Source organism: Diadema setosum, chromosome 22 (genome assembly GCF_964275005.1).
Source record: "Diadema setosum chromosome 22, eeDiaSeto1, whole genome shotgun sequence".
Taxonomy (NCBI): Eukaryota; Metazoa; Echinodermata; class Echinoidea; order Diadematoida; family Diadematidae; genus Diadema; species Diadema setosum.
Window position 1 is genome coordinate 13,568,316 of NC_092706.1, and position 19,094 is coordinate 13,587,409.

The window sequence follows — 19,094 nt, forward strand, 5'->3', positions numbered from 1 at the left end:
GTACACATGCGTTCATTTACATGTACAGTATTGAGCTTGCAGTGTAGCTTGGCTTTTACAGCGCTGTGCAGTGGAGTGGTATAATGGATGAAGCTGCTGAGTTTTCAAAGCGGAAAGTAGGGGGAAAGTTACGGGCACGGGTGAATCAGAATTGCACCTCTACACGCATTTCAAGCCACGGTATGGTAAACTGGAATCAATCACTGCTCAAATATCGTTCATATTCACTTCCCCAAGATTTAACAACGGGTGTAAAGTAACCGGACCTGTGCCAATACTAATGCACTGTCCATGCAAAGTTAGCCGCGGCCCTGCCGGGCGACCCGTGCTGCGGCACACCGCTCCAGCTCTCGGCTCCAGAGTAGACAACATACATGTACATTATGCATACATTTATGTACGTGTGGTGAAACTGTAAGTCAATTTTTTTCGACTTACGCACAAGTCGAAAATCGCCTAAATCGATGTGTTTTGCTCAGTCCCGATAAGATCGACTTATGCGAGTTTAACTGTACCTCACAACTGAATTAATTACTTAAAAAGTAATCATTGGTTTTTCCCTAAGAGCTACAGTGCTTCTACCCCCCCCCCCACACACACACACAATTAAAATAATAGTGATCATCTCACGTCTTTACGTACATACTGTTACGTATATACTGTATGTTTCCATGTTTTTGAGACAAAACTATGTGAAATTATTAATACACTGTATAATCAGTACAGGATGCCGTATACAAGCGTACCCCATCCCACTAGACACTGATGTCTGCCTTCATGTACTTTATAATCCGTTCAAGACCACAGTGGATCGTACTGGAGCCAAAGTGCGGCAAAGGGCTGCAAGGACCAAAGAGATAGTACTAACGTTTCGCGTGCCATCAAAGGAGATGACGTAGGAGGTGATAAGGCCGTTGGGGCTGCTGGGAATCCGGAAGAGGACATTGACAGAGCTGGGTGATGTCATCACGAGCATTAGCTCCTCCGGAGGATCTGATCCTATTTGTTTGGCATGAAGAGAATTATGTAATACTGTGTGTCTCAAAAAAAAAAATTACAACAGGACCCTCCACAATGACAACTCTAAAAATAGTGAATCAATCTGAATACAATTTCAGGGTATGAAACTATAACTTATTACCCACATCTTACAGAAAACCCCATCCAATTTGCTTCAGTGATCAACGATAAACGAGGAGTTTTGTAGAGCATGTCAGGAATCCCTTCCTTCCAAGTTCTGCCCATGTACATGTATGTACATGTAGTTCCAAGAGCATCCAAGTACTGAACTTTGAAAAATCAGACCCATGGCATCCTTTGAAACAATCCACATTTCTCTGTGACCACTTAACCAAATTGAATGGGGTTTTCTGCAAAATAGAGCTAAGATGTTATATTTTCACACCTTGAAGTAGCATTTAGACAGTTTAATCATATTGGAAGGTATCGATGCAAAAATCACTGTATTTTTTTTTCTCCTGGACATTCATGTACTGTACAGACATTGTATAGTGCCATTTTTTTTGGGTGAAATATACTGCACAACCTGAAATTTTTGCTTGCATGAATCTTTCATGAACAATTATTGTGCAAGGAGCCAATACTTGGGAAATTGTCCAATGCACACAAAAGTTTATGTCCACACAATGCACAGAATGCGATCTCATTCTATTAGGTTCACCGGTGTAAGTGACTGGAATTCAGTAAGTACTGCTTTGAAATGCAGCACAACTCTTTCTAGATTTAAGTGCTTACTGAAGCGTTCTCTCTTCGAACAGTTAGTCATGACTGAGTAGACAATGTTCTTTTATCTTTCCTGTCTTCTATCATTACGTATACTGCATGAGAGTGTGTGTGTGTGTGTGAGTGTACATTATATGTACGTATTAATGTGATTGTGTTTTGCTTATGTTTACTTACTTGATTTCACACAGAACCAGTTGTAATATATGTTGCTATTGTAAAGTATATAGTATTTTCATGTGTAGGCAACCTAACACAAGCACAAGATGCTTTCAAGGCTGCCTGGCTCTCATTGTAAACGCCACTATTATATGTTTTTTTTTTTGTGTTTTATTTTGCCGAATAAATGGCCTAAATAGGCCTCAATCAATCAATTAATGCCAGTGGTACAATAATTTGTGAGAGTTCCACGCCATTAAAAGGGCCGTTTCCTCCAATTTGTCCTAGAGTTTGATGCCACAAATATTTCTGGTTTAACAGGAACGCTTGACATCCCCTAAAAGGAAAATGCTGTCTCAGAGGGAAGATATTTCTCCTGAGTTACTGTTAAAGGAGAAATCCAGTCCAAAATTAAGTTAGTCTGATAAAAGAGAGTAAAATCTTACGAGTGCAACAGTAAAAATTTGACTGAAATCGGATGAAAAATATGGAAGTTATGAAATTTTGAAGTTTTGCTAATTTCTGCAAAACAGTTCTTGTATAGTCGATATGAACATGTCATCCCCTGACAATTTTCCATTGATCGCATATAAAAAATGAAAAAAATTCAATGCTTCTGTCATTGAACTCTGAAACATGATGTTATTCCGGGGTTGAAAAACTTCAGAATAGTGATCAGGTAGGTATATCAGGATTTGAGGGTCAGGCATAATTGCATTTGAATGAAAAACAGGAAAATTCAAAATTTTATGTACAAACTATATGGTATGGTAAGTTGTGAGGGGATGACATGCTTACTCTGCCATTCCCATATTCATATTGACCGCTGAAGATCTGTTTCCTCAAAATAGGCAAAACTTCAAAATGTCATAACTTCCTTATTTTTCATCCGATTTCAATCAAAATTTAACCGTTGAACTCATGATATTTTACTCTTTCTTATCAGACTAACTTATATTTGGACTGGATTTTCCCCTTAAGTGATTAATGCAATGATGCACCAGCCTGACAGAATATTTGTTGCAATTACATTGTATATATACTAGATGGTCTACATGAATAAATACATCATTTCAATTAAGCTCCGGCCATCAGCAGCCAGTCAAATTCTGATATCATATGAAATGACACAACATCACTGCTCACAATATTATAACAATTTCGATCTCTGCTGCATAAATCATGTAATATTATGACCAATCACTGAACAGTACATGTATTCATGGAGATCATTCAATGTTCAATATTATGTTTCTGCTATCTCTACCCGGAAATGAGAGAATGAACAAACATATACATAAATAGAAAAGAAAAAGAAATAAATGGATAAAATGCATAAATGTGTGGATGAATTGGAGAGTAAAGGAAACAAATAAATACAAATAAACAAACTATGCTATGAGCAAACGAATTGATGGGTACATACATTTACATAATTAGCATTCATAAAATGGTATTAAATTTCTTCCTATTATTTCTATTCACAGCAAATGAAAGGTACAAGGTGCACATATATCATTCACTGGGCCTATAGGAAAACATTGCTATTCGAGTTTCTTTTCCTTGAATTTGCCCCCCTCCCCAAAAAAAAAAAAAAAAAAAAAAGAAATTGAAATTTGAAGTTTGGAAGAACACATTTGTATAAGTGTATGTGCAGAGTAGACAAGGTGTGTGTGTCTATCGCCTATCAACTTTCCTATGGGCTGTTATTGCTTATCAGCTACATGTATCAGCTCTCCCATTAGCTTGGATATCATAAGTTATCATAAAGCTATTCTGCTAAACCAAATAATTCAGCGATTATGAGTCCTTCCCCTGTTACACAGTCATCAGTGAAATGTTAGAGTGTTTGAACAATATGATATGATTGATGAATTCCCCCTTTTTGAATTCACATCAGAAAATAACAATTCAGCAGAGATTAGCATGCATTTGAATGTGTGTTCCGGTTAATGTGACTAATGCTACATGTGCTGTTTGACCAAATGTCCAAAACTGCGACACTTCATGGTTGAGGCATATAAAAAATGCAAAACCTTTCACATTATATGACTTTCTTACTTTTTGTTCCAATTCTGAAGGAACTTATACCGTTCTTTCAGTTGACTTGATGCCACACGTACTGCATCAAAGCAAACTGGAATGGGAAATTGATTACAACTTGGAATGTAACTGCAGTCTATAACCCTCACTGTGCACCAGATACTCCGCAATACATTGACAGTCGTAAATATGTTTACGATTAGAGAGGAACTGTTTTATATTAGCATTGTCTTACGGCTGGAATAGGTCCTCTGCCTCCACTCTGACGGCTCGCTGGCCACCGAGTTAACGACAGCCCTGACAGAAAAGTCTACAGTGAGGTACGGCTCGAGCCCCGAAAGAGTGAACCTGTTCTCGATGATGGGTGGCGGGGACGGTATGTAAAAGGTGCTGTTTGGCGAATACGACACCTCGTAGTGGCTCCGCGGGCGGGCGCTATGCTCCCACGTGATGGTAATGGAGGTCGAGGTCACCTCCTGGGTTGAGATTGGGCCTGGCTTTGATGGACCTTTGAGTTTTAACGGAATCCAAATGGGTTTAGAAATATGACACATGTGGCTGGAAACTCATTGTACGTATGCTTCTTCACACACCTTGTTTCACTTGTTTGTGTAACCTATCATAACAATGATTGAAAGTCACCATGGGAGGTACGACATAGACAGCTGTTTAACATGCATTAGTTTGAGAAGATCCTTTTTCAATTACGAGGACTTTCATAGTGAATAGGCATTATATCGTATCTATCATCTTTATGAATCTTTTGGGTCAAAAAATGACCAACAAAGATTAAACATTTTCCAGCGCAGGTTCAACCCAGATCTGTGATATGTCTCACAATGATTGTGATCAAGGGGAGAAATGTCGGTAACAAAATTCATGCTTTCAGAAAACCTTCCTGGAACTGAACAGATAGAAACTGGGAAATGCAGTGCAATGAAAGAACAGGATGAATGCTAAAAATGTGGCAAATTTGCTGGTAATGCGATAAATCCTTCACAGTCTTTACCCGAGTAGTGACAGTTCAACAAATATAGGAATATGTTAAATTTCTCCTTTATTGGAAAGATTGCACACCTGGCTGTGAAAAACATTCAAACTCCAACTACACGCCTGTGCTCTAGGGAAGAAGCATGGCCACATACACATTTACCACATACGTCCACTTCATGCCACAAACTTCACATTTACAAAAGAACAATATCGAATATGCACTCGTAGTACCGTTTCAGCTGAAATTGGTGTGTACAGATATTTGATTAATTGCTGCTGCATTGTGGTTATTTTGCAGTTGCAATGGTCTAGTATAATTGCTACTTCGCCTTTCACAGAATAAAGAATGAGTGACAAGCAACTCAATAATACTTCTCAATGTTTTTCCTCAGTGATTCTTTGTAATGTGTTCTGCACTTGAAATTCTGCACTACATGTAGCATGTTGTCACACTCCACATATTGCTACATCAAGACCCACACACTATGTTGACCTACAGCAGTTACTTCTTACATGCGATTCAGCAATGGCAAGGCTTAATTTTTATTTACTATTTTTTTGAAGTGATATTATGGCACATAAATGCTTAGTGCATTTTTACATTTGTGCATTGTTATCAAGTTTGATTGCTATGACTGCGGTTGAAAGGCACTTTGCAAACTTTGTGGCAAAAACACTGTTTCAGCTCATACAGTAAATGCATGGCGCGAAAACGGGGAGCACTGCGAATGCCGCGAGATAATCTACAACTAACACAAGAAGTAGCAGCACTTACGGGTGGTGAACTCCGTCGCAGTGGGGGTGCTCTCCTTGTCACCTGAAATCGTCTTAGAGTACAGGGTGTAGCCTGTGCCTGGATCCAGATTGTCAAAGGTCACCATGAAGTTGTCTGTGACCTCGGGACCCTGGAGCAACACATCGTTGGAGTTATGCACGGAGAAGGAGAAATTTGTGTGGAACCCTTCGGGCGCTGTGTATGATACTTCAATCGAGGTGGACTGGAGTTCGATCATGATATTGTTGGGTGGTAATGGAGCTGTGAATGAATGAAACAATGTTGTAGCAAAGCTGCTGCATTTCAAGATGCATTGATACAAGATACTTAAACCACAAAGAAAGAACACTGCAATTAAAAAAAAACAAAAATCCCCTCAAAATAAACTATTACAATGACATAGCTACATGAACAAGTTCCTCTGAATCTTAAAAGATCAAAATATATGCTCTCTGAGTTCAGTTGCAAACACAACACAATGATTGCTCCAGATTATAAACTTTAGAGGGATAACACAATGTAAACGTAAACGGTGCATACACTGTTCTATTCTTCAAGTTGAGAAAGCCAAACAAAACTGTACTGAAAATTTGTCTGGTTTTTGTCTGTGAACTCTCTCATGCAACAGCTTACAAGCCTAGAACAAACAAATTTCATAAACCATGCATACGGTATTGCGTAAGATAACCTCCTCAACCTTCAACATGTCTCGATATATATGTGACACACACAATAGAACACCCATATACACAGTCCCATTGGTTGCCGATAAGGGCTTGTATTAGCTTTAAGGTTCTTACACTTGCATATAAATATCTTCATGGAAATGCCCCTTGCTATATCAGTAAACATAAGCCAGCACAGATATCAACCATTTTGTAATCTATGTTCACACTAAAAAAAAAAAAAATCTCTCCTCTCTGACTTACTGTAAAAGTGGATATTTTTGCGTGAGTAATTTTTTGGTCTTGGCTGGGTAGGACAAGTCTGACATGTTTTTAATTTCACATAATCAAGACATAACTACAGAAACACATGGCAAGCAAAAATATTCCCACGCTTTCTTTTTTTCTAGTTTCTGCTTGCTTGAAATGTGTGAAAGTTATAACACCACAAAAATTTCCACTTTTACATTAAGTGTGAATCCAAAGACATTTGATGATATGGCTGTTGCAAAATTGGCACTAGCATTACAGAACAATCTCTCCAAAGAACAATAGACACATTACAGACTTTGATAGATTTAAATTCACGATAAAAACTCACATTTTGATCATTTTTCATGTTATTTTACGTGAACATTGCAATTTTATATTCTTAGTTATATAGACATGTATACAGACTATCTTATGCTATGCATATACTACAAACTGAACAATATTCTTGTTTGTGACTCTTATCATCTGCACTTAATGCTGACAGTGTTACACAAATTACAAATTTGGTGTATTAAGCTTCCTATTGCGTAAGGCCAGAAACTTGTACTAACTTGTCCGGGCAATATCAGTGCCTCCTTTGCCAAAATTCAATGTTCCGGAGCTATTGACGAAGGCTTCCACCACAAACTGGTACTCCGTGCCTGGCAGCAGGCCAGTCAACGTGTGGGAGCGGTCCGAAGAAGAGATGTACACTGGGGCGGGGTCGTCGCCTGTGGTAGGTGTGCGGACATTGGCGGCCAGCCGGAATCCGGACAAGACATCGGCGAAGGTGACCGTCCACGACAGGTCAGCCGTCACGGTCCCAATGCTATTGACGGTAAGTTCAACGCGACCAGGGTCTGAATCAGCATGCAAAGAAAAGGTCAGGAACACGTCTCGTAAATGATACAATCATCCTATTTCAGTGAAGTTCCGCTAATTAATCTGAGCAATCAGTCATCATATGCTAGCTAGAAAATGATGCGTGGCAAATATGCAGAAATTTCTAGTTTTACAGTATCCAATTTCCCTAATATCCTAATTGTGTCTTCCTGGCTTTCCTGTGGCACGGAGCAAGGCACATTGACACACCTACAGTGAGCTTGCTAACCTACAACCAGTGGGGGGTGTTTCATAGAGCTGTTCGTAAAGTTACGAATGACTTACGAGCGACTGGTGATCAGTTCTTATGCTGAATTATGGAAATTTTGATAAGTATAGCACATCAGAACTGATCACCAGTCACTCGTAAGTTGTTCGTAACTTTACGAACAGCTTTATGAAACAGGGCCCTGCGGGTCAGGTATGGAGGGATTCACAAATGCTGAAGGCGTGGCCTGGCAAGTTAACCCAAGTGCTTGCTTGGGCACATCATCTAAATCTCACCTCCAAACAAACACTCAACGACAGTGTAGATCATGAGCGATTAAACAACATGTTGCTACACAAAATCACAACAAATTTCATCTTAGTAGTTTGCCTGTGTGTGTCAGGGTAAGGGTGATCATTATTATTACTTTGCCACAGGTCATTAGCCAGCACGCAGTATAATTATGTACATGTACAATGTATGTGACCCTGCATCACAAAAATCATTAAAAAAGTTGCTAGGCAAGGAATTTTATTTACGGGCATACTCTAATGAGAGCAGACTCTAGAGGGAGGTATAACCTCTGAACAAGTGTCTGATGGGAAAAGAGACTTTGAGTATGGGGTCTTCTGTATCAAGCATCCAGTGGTGCCCCTCTGCAATGAATGGGACCCCCCCAAAAAAACCCCAAGACAAAACAAAACAAAACAAAAACAGGAAATAACATTCCAAACAACCCTTATGAAGGATTAACAGATTAAGCTGAAACTGACCACACTAAGTAATTAATCCCATTGTATTCTTCACTAGTATCAACTTTCAGTCATGAAGCACAATATTCTCACAGATTATTAGATTTGAAAGCAAAGAATACTATGTATTAAAAATGGTCATTGAGAAATGAAAAGGGTCTGCTAGGACTTACATCTAATCCTATTACTTGTGAACAAATTATTCTACAAAAGCTTTCAACAAAATCACATTTGCCTCACAATCCTTAACTTTAGAATTATGTAGGAAAGGAATTAATTTGTCTTAAATTGTAGAAGTAACAAAAGATTGTCTTGGATGATACACTTTACCACGCTGTATTTGAGTCTCGCAGAATTGGGCTATGCAACTTTTTGTTGATTTCGTGATGCACAGTCACATATGTGATTGTGGAGATGACAAGACACTGTAGGAAAATTAGCCTTTGGATAAGGCCTTTAGGCCTACTGTTGATTCCTCCACTTTTTAAAAACATTTATTGTGTCTTGCATAATGTAAGCTGTAAATATTGTAATGTTAGCATTCTCTTTTTCCTTTATGTGGATGAATTGAATTGAATTGAACTGAATTGAATTACAGAGTGCAGACCTCCCAACCTTTCTGACTGAAAAATAGGGATGATTTGGCTCAAAAGCAGGAAAGAAAGAGCAGTTCCCATAGGAATGTGAAGTAAAATTATCCAGAAAAATGGGAAATTCCTGTTGAAACAAGAGCTAGGAATGGTCAAAATTCAGATTTTTTCCTCCAAATTCCGTATGGTTGGGAGGTCTGAGAATGGCCTTACCTGTGGCTTGCGTGACTGGATCACAGCTGTCGCTTCGTATACCGTTATCACCGCTGGCGGTCACGGTGATCTCGTAAGTTTCTGCAGGCGTGAGCGTGTCAAAAGTGTAAGTGTACTTATTACTGCCATCCTCCGTGAATGGGGGGTGCACGGTGCCACCACTTTTGGGGCTGATAGCCACGCTGTACTCATTGACATTAGTGGCACCACTGGGCCGATACCAGGCTATTTCAATTTCACGGGATGTTACATTGGTGACCTTGACATCCGGACATGCCAAATCTGTGGAGAAGAAAAGAAAAAGTAAATACGTGTTTGACCGTAAAGACGGAATATTTTGCAGTGTGATTTTTTTCTTTCAAAGAATTTTATTCTTGACAGAACTACAATGCATCTCAAAAATGAGAACGTGTGAATATTTGGGGACAGTCTAATTTTGTAAAACAATACTCTCATCTGCAATATGGTAAGCAGGTGATCTGCACTGATTCGTATGTGCACATACTCATGATAGTGACATCTTATATTGATGATGTAGGGTGTGCAAAGTTTCGGCTCAAGGTCAAAACCTATGGGGTTTATTGGAGAGGTGTTGTGGTCTAATAAATGTACACTTTCCTTTCAACAAGCACTGAGGGCACGTATGTCTTTTGAGTCAGTCATCTTATCCAGTATGTCCATTAGAATGTTAACAATGATCACAGTAATTACATGTATCAAAGTACACTTGAAAAAAATTATATCAAACATAAAACACTGATAGAAAAATGATAGTACTACAACTAATATTTAGCAGCTATCACAAGCATTAACTATTCAAATACATGTACACTTTGTAAAAATGTGTAAATACACATTTCTAGATGTTACATATATCTTATTACCTAACATAACTGTCGTAATTATTGCATCTCACACAACAAGGATGCGTCTGAGCACATTTCAAAACTATAAAGTACTGCATCATACATGTACCTGCGCCAGAGGAGTGCTCAAATACTCCCAAAGTGTACTGTTACGTACTGTACTGCACCACGCTAAAAGTGGACCACTTCCCGATGTGCTCCAAAAAGTGTACTGTGCTGTACCCTACCATGCCAGAGCATGGCGTCAAACCCCCGTTGGAGGCGAGACCCCATCGCCAAATGAAGCTGATGGGGTGCTATACCCCCTAACGATTTGTCGTTTGAGAGTTGGGAGTTGATGTACTTGCCCACTGCAAAATATCTTTCTACTCAGGCGTGGCAAACCTGGAGGCCAAGCCAGGGTTTAATGACTGCAACAGCAGTCATATTATGTAAGAGCACGATAAGGATATCTGCCTGTGGCAGACAATTCAAAGTGCACTCAATTTTCTCTATTCTTTCTAAAGTTTTAGATTTTATATTCTATTGAGAAATTCTATAGTCATCCGTTTTGAATTTCGAACGAAAAAATTTGACCCATAAATAACGAAAATACAGGAATAAGAAGGAGAGCATTGCAGAAGTTTGTTGACACACACATGCACCATGGAGCTACATAGCCCATGCCAAAACCAAAACAATCTCCTCCTCTCGCGGGTGCCCCCCCCCCCCCCCCCCCGTGGCGGTGACTGCTGTTTAGATTAGGCCAGGGTCAAGAAACAGGTGCTTTATATCTTTGGTTTTTAAGTCCTTGATTGCCAAGATATACACTTGCATTGTCTACAGGGGTGTAGCTTCTTCCAATGAGAGATTTGCCTCATGGACTGCTCAAATGCAAAGTGGTCCAAAAGCGTACCGTTCCGGAAGGTGGCATGAGAAGAGTGTGCGACACACCACACTATTCAAGTCATAATGCAAAAAGCCGATTCTCTTTTGTTTGAGACACGTACCTGTTTGAAGCGCAAGTGCGCAAGGTGCCTGACACTGTTGCTACAAAACGTGTGATCTCTGTGACTTACATTGCAAGTCCCCATAATAGCTCATGAGGTATGTTTTCCCCACAGAGCACTTGAACACTCCCAATCTGGGAGAGTACGTACATTAAGGTATGGTTTGGTTCGGTACAGTTCGGTTTGCCTTTGAGCGTAATTCTAAACGTGGCCCCGCATACTTACACAGCACGACATTGCTGTAGAAGGTTTCACCCTTCACATCGCTGCTCTTCAAGAGTTCGAGTCTCACGGTGTATGACTCCCCTGGGATGAGGTTGGTAAAAGTGTGGGTGCGGACGGCATCACTCTTCAGCTGAGTGTGGGCATTCGTATTGGACGGATCAACACTGAGCCCGTAGGAGTCAAAATCTCCGATGGACTCTGGCCAGGAGACGGTCAAGGTAGTGTCCGTCATGCCTTCAATGGTGATGGGCTCTCCGATACCTTGGGAGAGAAAAGAAAGACACGAAAAGATGATAATCCATCCAGAAACAGATAGATTGACCAATAGCACGTGTTGTAAACAACGGTTATAAATGAGTTGCAAACAACAATTATGTGTTGTTATTTAGGAGCAGCAACTCTTCTTTAATAGTCAACACACACATGTTTGGTTTCTGAAGAATTACAGTGAGTGGGATGCTTCATCAGAGTCATGATTGGTGTCACTCTTATCTCCACGACAATTCGAGAAGAAGAAGAACTTTCAGATTTCATGAAATCACATCCTCTATTTTGATTCAAAATTTTGAATGAAAGTAATCCTATTATTTGCCTAGAAAAATCTATTAAAAAAAGAAGGGAAAAAAAGGCAAAATTAAATGTGATGTGTACATAGTACTTCTGTAATAATGGTAATGCACAGGTTGAAGTACAATTAGTTTCTAAATGGACCAAAAAAAAAATACAAACAAAACTAATTGTGCACTTCACACTTACCTTGGCACCTCAGCATAGTCTGGACGCATTCCACTGGAATTTCATCTTGAGAGAAGCCAACCAGCGTGAAGTCGGCGCTCGGCGCGCTCAGCTCCACGCAGAGGTAATTGACGACATCACAGGACACGTTAAGATCCATTATGATGTCCTCATTAAACCGAATCGGGTTGTCTGTGTCTGGAGCAGCCGGAGCAGCCGGAGCTGTAAGGCCACTGAGGGTGACATTGCCATAACGCTCTCCAGAGCCATTACCATACTTACTCACAAAGACCTGTAAAAAAAATGTATTATTTGTGACCATGCATTTAACAAAACAAACAAAATGTTGCATGCATTGATTTTGTGTGAGGAATCAAAATAGGTGGAGCAGGTCAACCCAGTCAATCTTCATTGCAAGTATTCTTCTACATTATGCTACAGTTTGGGGACATAAAACAAATGAGGATTTGTGCTTTTAGCAGTTTTTCAACAACACTCTTTTTTGTTTTTGTTTAGAATAGTGTGATTAGGTGTGTCTAAGAGTCCCCTTTTCATACACACTTTTCACTTTCAACTCCAATAACCATTTAAAAGTTAATGCTACTGCTTTGAAAAATGGTATTAGGCATGGACAGAATGTGTTAATAGGGCATGATCAATTTCAGCTTAATCTGATAAGTCCTTCATTGTTTTTGCCATGAAGTTTTACATCCTCTCTTTTGTCCAATTCATTGCATATAGCTGCAGCTAACAGCCAGAGTGAGCACTTGAATATAGCCTATACTTCAGAGGCTCTTTTCTCAGCACATACTTTTCCAGAATGTTTGCTTTCTTTCTACTGCTTTAGGCAGGTTTGAATAATACATCATTTTAAAGCTTAAAGTCTGATCTTTCAGAATCTGGGGGGTGTTTCATCAACGCTTGTCAGCGCCGACAACTGTAGGCGCTGACCAATTTCAGCAAAATCCTTGGTTTTGATTGGCTGAGATGCTTTGGTCAATGACTGTTGCTATGGTGATTCAAGTTGTCAGCGCCAACAAACGTTGATGAAACACCCCCCAGCTCTTTAATAAAAATCTCTGTCTGGCGACTTTTTGTTGGTTTTGTGAAGCAGGGTCACATTTGTAACGGTAGAAAAAAACCCACACCTAATTGTACAATGCCCCTTCTGAAGTACAGGTACTCACAAGCGATGTATAAAATTGTAAAATCATAGTGCTGACCCATATTGGAGACAAATACTTGCTGTAAAATTCAAAATTTCACATATAGAGTTTGCATTTGCATAAAAGTCCATGATTTTTAGTGCTATCTCACAGATGTCTGCATACACCTTTGGGGCCTTAGATTCTCCACAAAATATGTTTGCTTTGCTGACAAATTGTTGAGGGTATACTAAAAGATTTAGGTGAGCAAATGAGAGCTTCTCTTGGAGGTCACTGATGAGATTGTTTATGAACTTAGGAGATCACTGGGATTGTTTTTGAACTTACAGGTCATGGTTCTTTGGGAACAGTGAGTTAAAGAATTTTCAAGATATGACATTTAGTGAACATGTGTAGGTCTGTTGCACCACAAAACATCCTATCATACAAAATTTTCGCGATAAAGCCTAAAATATATGGAGATATCTGTATTTTTCTCATTAAATCGTAACTGTAGACGATTTAGTCTGGAAGCATTTTCATTATATCTATTGTTCACATTTTGTATATTTAACAATACTTAACATCGATCTTGCCAATTAAATTTTTTACAGTGGTTGTTTCTATCCCAAACTCACATTTTAGAACTATTTTAAAGCACTAATGCTTTTTTTTTTGTTTCATCTGCAAAATGGTAAATTATGTCTTTAAATTTGAAGGAGACCATGCTAACAGTAACACACATTTAAAGATCATTGAGTGCTCACATCAGATTATCGATGTTATGGCCTCTTTACTGTCTCATTTCAGTGGGAAGAGGTTACAGAGCTCTTAGAAACTCTGTTGTGTGCTTTGAAAATATGATATTGCATTTTCATTATCATTACGAATATCTATTGTACTGCTCCAAAACTGATTTTTGTACATTTTTGTTTCAAAACCTGACAGATAAAAAGAGAGATAGGGAAGATATCAATGACAATGTAAATACACTGCATTGTAAGTTAATGCTTTTAATACTGAACATGGGGTATATTCTGCAGTAACAGATATTTGCAAAAATATTGCCTCCCGTAACAAAACTATTTGTGTCATTGTCTGAAAGGTGGGAAAGTTGCTATGTTATTATTGTCTTGAAAAGTGATAATACTTCATTTTCACTCTGTGAATGCAGCTTTTGATTGTGAATTCAACCTCTTGACATATTGTCTCGCTGGCCCATGCTCTTTAAACACTCCTGAAATAAAATGGGGTTGAATGTGTACATCAAGTATTTCTAAGCAGAAACTGAAAATCACTGGCCAGGTACTATTGTATACGCCAAGTACTTAAATAGCAAGTTTAATTTTTCTTGACTTGGGACTTCCCGACAATTTCGCAAGTGGTTAAATTGTTCACTATTGCTGAGTACAGTAATGAATGGAAAAATGTACTGTATTGTATGTGTGCGCGTAACATTCATGTCGAGATCAGTGTTGATAATTTGGAGAGTTGATAAATTTGCAAACAGCACCTGACTCGTGGAATATTAAAGCGGAAATATAGAACCTTGTGAAGTTCATTGGTATGCAGTATCTCATTTCTCTCACGTACCTCTAGCTGCCATGCCATATCGCCGGGTGTCGTGATGCCGTCGGTACCGGTGGTAACCTTCACGGAGACAGAGAGCTCGTGAGCATCATCGCCCTCCAGGACATCATTAGATCCGATGGAAGGCACGACTGAAGTAACCACGACTCCTGTGATTCAAGAAAAATCACATGATTAAAAAAAAAGGTAAAAAATCTTGTAACTGATGCATCAATGAAAAGAACTATCGTGATGCTGATAGAGTACTGAAGTATTACATCATAGCCATCCATCCCCATGGAAACTCATTCTAAACAAACTCACGAAACCGGAAAATCTGTGACTGCTAAGCCATGCTAGTACCTGGTTTCAACACACTGCCAGAAGTTCTGCAAAGATAGTTTGTGTGGAACTAGCACCAGGCTAGATGTAAAATAAGAGACTGTAACATTATCCCTTTGGTACTCCATAGCCATGAATTTACATTGATTAAATCTGCAGTCTAGAAATCACTCTCTTTGTTAGTTTGTCATATCAAATTATCCAAACTACAGCCTGTGGAGCATGGTATCTCAAAGCCATGACAAAGACTTGGAAAACCATCTGGAAAAATTGTGGACACATTTCTTTGCAGCTTTTGCAATTAAAAGATTGCTTTCCTGTCTTAAAGATGCTGAAGCATACTATCAGAATCACAGACAAAGTGACGGTAAAAAAAAACATCTAACATGAAAGAAAATGCTTGGGTTTTTTTTTGTTTTTGTTTTTGTTTTGTTTTACATTGTATGTGCAACAGCACCGGACCATGATATCTTTCAAGCAAATTGCTAAAAAAAAGAATGAAAAAGGCGCCTAGAAACAGGTCGCAGCTATTGCACCCTTACCTCCGCATCGTACTGGGGAGCATCCGACGAGGTCAGAGCTCGGCTCAAAGGTGAAGGCAGGGTTGCGATTGGGACCCTCCCGCACCCTCACGCAGACATATTGCAGCTCAGAGCAGGAATAACCACCTAAGTTCAGCTGAGCCACAACGCTAATTAGGGTGGTGTTTTGATTTGGATCGATGACTCCATTGCCGACATTCTGAGCGTTTGACACCTCCACTGTTGCCTGTAACACATCACAAACACATTTGTTTTTCTTCTGTCAGTGCCATCACATCACACTGAAATAAGTTTTACAAGGTAACAGAGGAAATTATACAAACACACACAAACAAACAAATAGAAGCACTAACTAAGCAAAATATAGAAAGTTGCTTGGCAAACTTTATAGATGCATAAATCATCTTGCTCTTCTCTCAGTGTAGAATTTAGTACTTGAGTAATTTTTTTTTTTAAATCTAAAAGTCCACTGTTGAATATTGAAAGTCTTTCAAATCTGCTATTGGCAGATGAACAAACCAAACACCCAACTTTCTAATTTCCTTGAAGTTGCTTCAGAAGTGTTTATCACATGACATGAACTTCATATTTTTTTTTTTTTTTTTTTTGGGGGGGGGGGGGGGATAGACCAATAGTCGTAAAGCCATAGCATTATCATGTTATCACATTTGCGAATGTGGTTGTGACTGCCATCATGTTGTATGAAGACACAAATGAAACATTTTTTTTTTCATGCAAAAAAATCTCTTTACTATTTGCTCACTTTCATGTTTAGCAGTTTAGTTTGTGCGCATCTACGACACATATCTTAGTAAACTCTTGACCAAGTGGCATTTCTTTTCATGATTTCTTGGAAGGTTGATTCTTCCTGCAATTAAAGGATTTCAGGCTTTATTCATGTTGTCTGCTCACCATCCCAATGGGTGGGTCCATCCCAGTGTTGCTGCTCGATGCAAAGATGTCCACCTCGAAGAGGTCGTTGCCCTCGACGCCCGCCATGGTGGGGTCGGGAATCAGGACGATGCTCAGAGTGACGTTCTGATTGGTGTTGTTCTCGATCAAGATGGGGGGAATTTTGACCTCGGGAATGACTTCCAGCAATTTGACCCCTGGGACGGAAAGAAATGATATGCAACACTTAAGTGGAGATACACTCCTATTCACACTTGAAACTTGTCATCTTATCTGAAATGTTCCAGAAATCCTATGTCCCAGTACTCCTCATATGCTCAGTAAATTTGTCTAACTCAATAAGACTACATGGGTTCATTCACTTATGGCTGCACCAGCCAGGTGATGTCCATGTTCCTGAATGACTTAGTTGGGCCAATGTTAACCCTAAAAAGACTGGGCTATTTTGGTAGCTCGAAAGACTTGGGGGGGGGGGGGGGGTCTAAAGGGCCCCCCCTTAAGATCTCGGCCGTGGATCGCGCGATCGCTGCGAAAATTTGCACAATGGTAGTGTGCGATGTAATCTACAAGATCGTATATTCAAATTTTCCAAAATAGTCTTCTTTTATTTTATTTTGATTAATTATGCTAATTTATGCGAGAAATCAGACTCATCGATCTAAATCAGTAAATAAAGCTCCAAAAGTGCTCATTTTCGGTCTAATTATTCTTTGTGGCATTCTTAGCAAATGCATTTGAAAAAAAAATCGGTATCAAAATTAATTTCTTATTCATTTTATTGTTTCATGAATTTCTTATGTATTTCCTTGTTTTTTCGACCTTTTGTTTTTGTTGTTTTTTTGAACAAAATTTGTGGCAGACACTTTTTAAAGCATAATACTCCTAAAACAAATTAATTTTAGACATTGAGAGTAAAAATAAGCATACTTATATGAACCATGTGAAAAAACTCAATTTGCATTGACTTTGCACACAAAATCACATTTTTGAGCCATTTTCGGCCTCACATGCATGTACAAAATGTTATGTAACTTCAGAACCGTACCCCCGGGCGTCACAAATTTGGTGTCAAAATGTGCGGGAAACTTGAAAGAAAAAAGTCATAGAGCATCGCGGCAAGAGCATTGCGTGTTGCAGAGTAATCGCGCGAAATGTCGAGGGCCTTTTAGGCCCCCCCCCCAGTCTTTTTAGGGTTAAAGTACAATTTTCAAGCATTCTGCACTGCTAGACTAATCATCAAAGTTCTTAGAATGCTCTCTGGAGGAATGCTTCTTTCTTTATCCATTTCTTTAATCCATTCTGATTGTGCCACATTTCATAAAGCTTTTAAATGATAATGTATGAGGAATTATCATAATTCCACACACTCACTACCACTAGGCATACTTTATAATCTTTCATCCAGCAGTTTGCATATACCTGCATTTACATGTAATGTACAATTGCGTAAGCTTAATGTGACATTTGCAAACTGGGCATATTGTTTGGTATTTGTGTGTGACCTGTGTAAATGACTATCTAATGGTGTCAAACTAGAAACAAGAGCAATATATTGGGACTGAACTAATTAGATTATTTGAAGCTCTACACCGTGACCTGAAAATATTCTCATACAGACTCATTCAGCACTACCAAATATTTCTTTCTTTGATGATGGTCAGTTCTCAGAAGAAATTATTTCCTCAGAGAACATATCCCCTGCATTCCAGAAATGTTTCACATACATCATAAAGTTTTACTTGTCCACGTTTGTGTACAGTTTTGCTTTAATCCTGTTGGGAATTCAGCACACTCAACAAAATGTACATTTGGTGACTGAATGGTGGGCTTCATTTTCTTCATCTCTGCACACACGAGATGTTAAGAGGAGCTTTTCAATTTTCCACAGCTGTTGCGACCTTACCGACACATGTAACAGGACTGCAGGCCCGCAGGTCTGTCGGGGAGTCTGGCGAGTTTATGGTGTAGAATGGTGACGCTCTCTGCCCTTTCCACACTTCTACACACAGATATGCAGCCTCGGCGCAAGAAGTTTGCGCCAGCGACAGACTGGCACTGATGTCGTTGATAAGAGAGGTCTCGCCGGCGACGATCGAGACGCTGCCCTGCTCGGGAGTCAGACCTTCGGCAGTGGTGCGTGGCTGCATTGGAAATCAGTCACCATGTGATACTTCAATTCTTTACAGTGGTATAGGATTTGGTTTATTCAATCCTCTGCACAATTAAATCATGAGTCTTTACACCAGCAAATGATAATGATTAATTCATTTTCAGACTCTCATTATATCAGAACTGAGATTGCAACAATGTGACCACTTAAACTGATGAAGTATTGCAAATTTCACAATGAGCAGACACACAATTTTCCCATACCTTTTACACCTGTACAATGTATATAGGATATATCTAGCACAGTATCCTCAAGATGCAAGACTATTAAAATTAACTCGCTCTAGCATCACATTGCATGAAGTACCTTTCAGTGTTCTGGATT

The 19,094-nt window shown here is 39.2% G+C and overlaps 1 protein-coding gene across 1 annotated transcript in view; it reads right to left on the reverse strand.

Annotated features, from left to right (window-relative positions):
* LOC140245153 (uncharacterized) overlaps positions 1–19,094 on the reverse strand; it is a 110,979-nt gene that overhangs the window by 30,948 nt on the left and 60,937 nt on the right. Inside the window, exons 43-53 of the mRNA XM_072324752.1 lie at positions 18,504–18,741; positions 16,601–16,797; positions 15,689–15,914; positions 14,829–14,974; positions 12,112–12,382; positions 11,356–11,616; positions 9,276–9,557; positions 7,203–7,490; positions 5,714–5,974; positions 4,181–4,453; positions 818–999 (exon numbers count right to left, since the gene is read on the reverse strand). Coding sequence (XP_072180853.1) covers positions 818–999; positions 4,181–4,453; positions 5,714–5,974; positions 7,203–7,490; positions 9,276–9,557; positions 11,356–11,616; positions 12,112–12,382; positions 14,829–14,974; positions 15,689–15,914; positions 16,601–16,797; positions 18,504–18,741 — 2,625 coding nt within the window. The remainder of the gene's footprint in view (positions 1–817; positions 1,000–4,180; positions 4,454–5,713; positions 5,975–7,202; positions 7,491–9,275; positions 9,558–11,355; positions 11,617–12,111; positions 12,383–14,828; positions 14,975–15,688; positions 15,915–16,600; positions 16,798–18,503; positions 18,742–19,094) is intronic.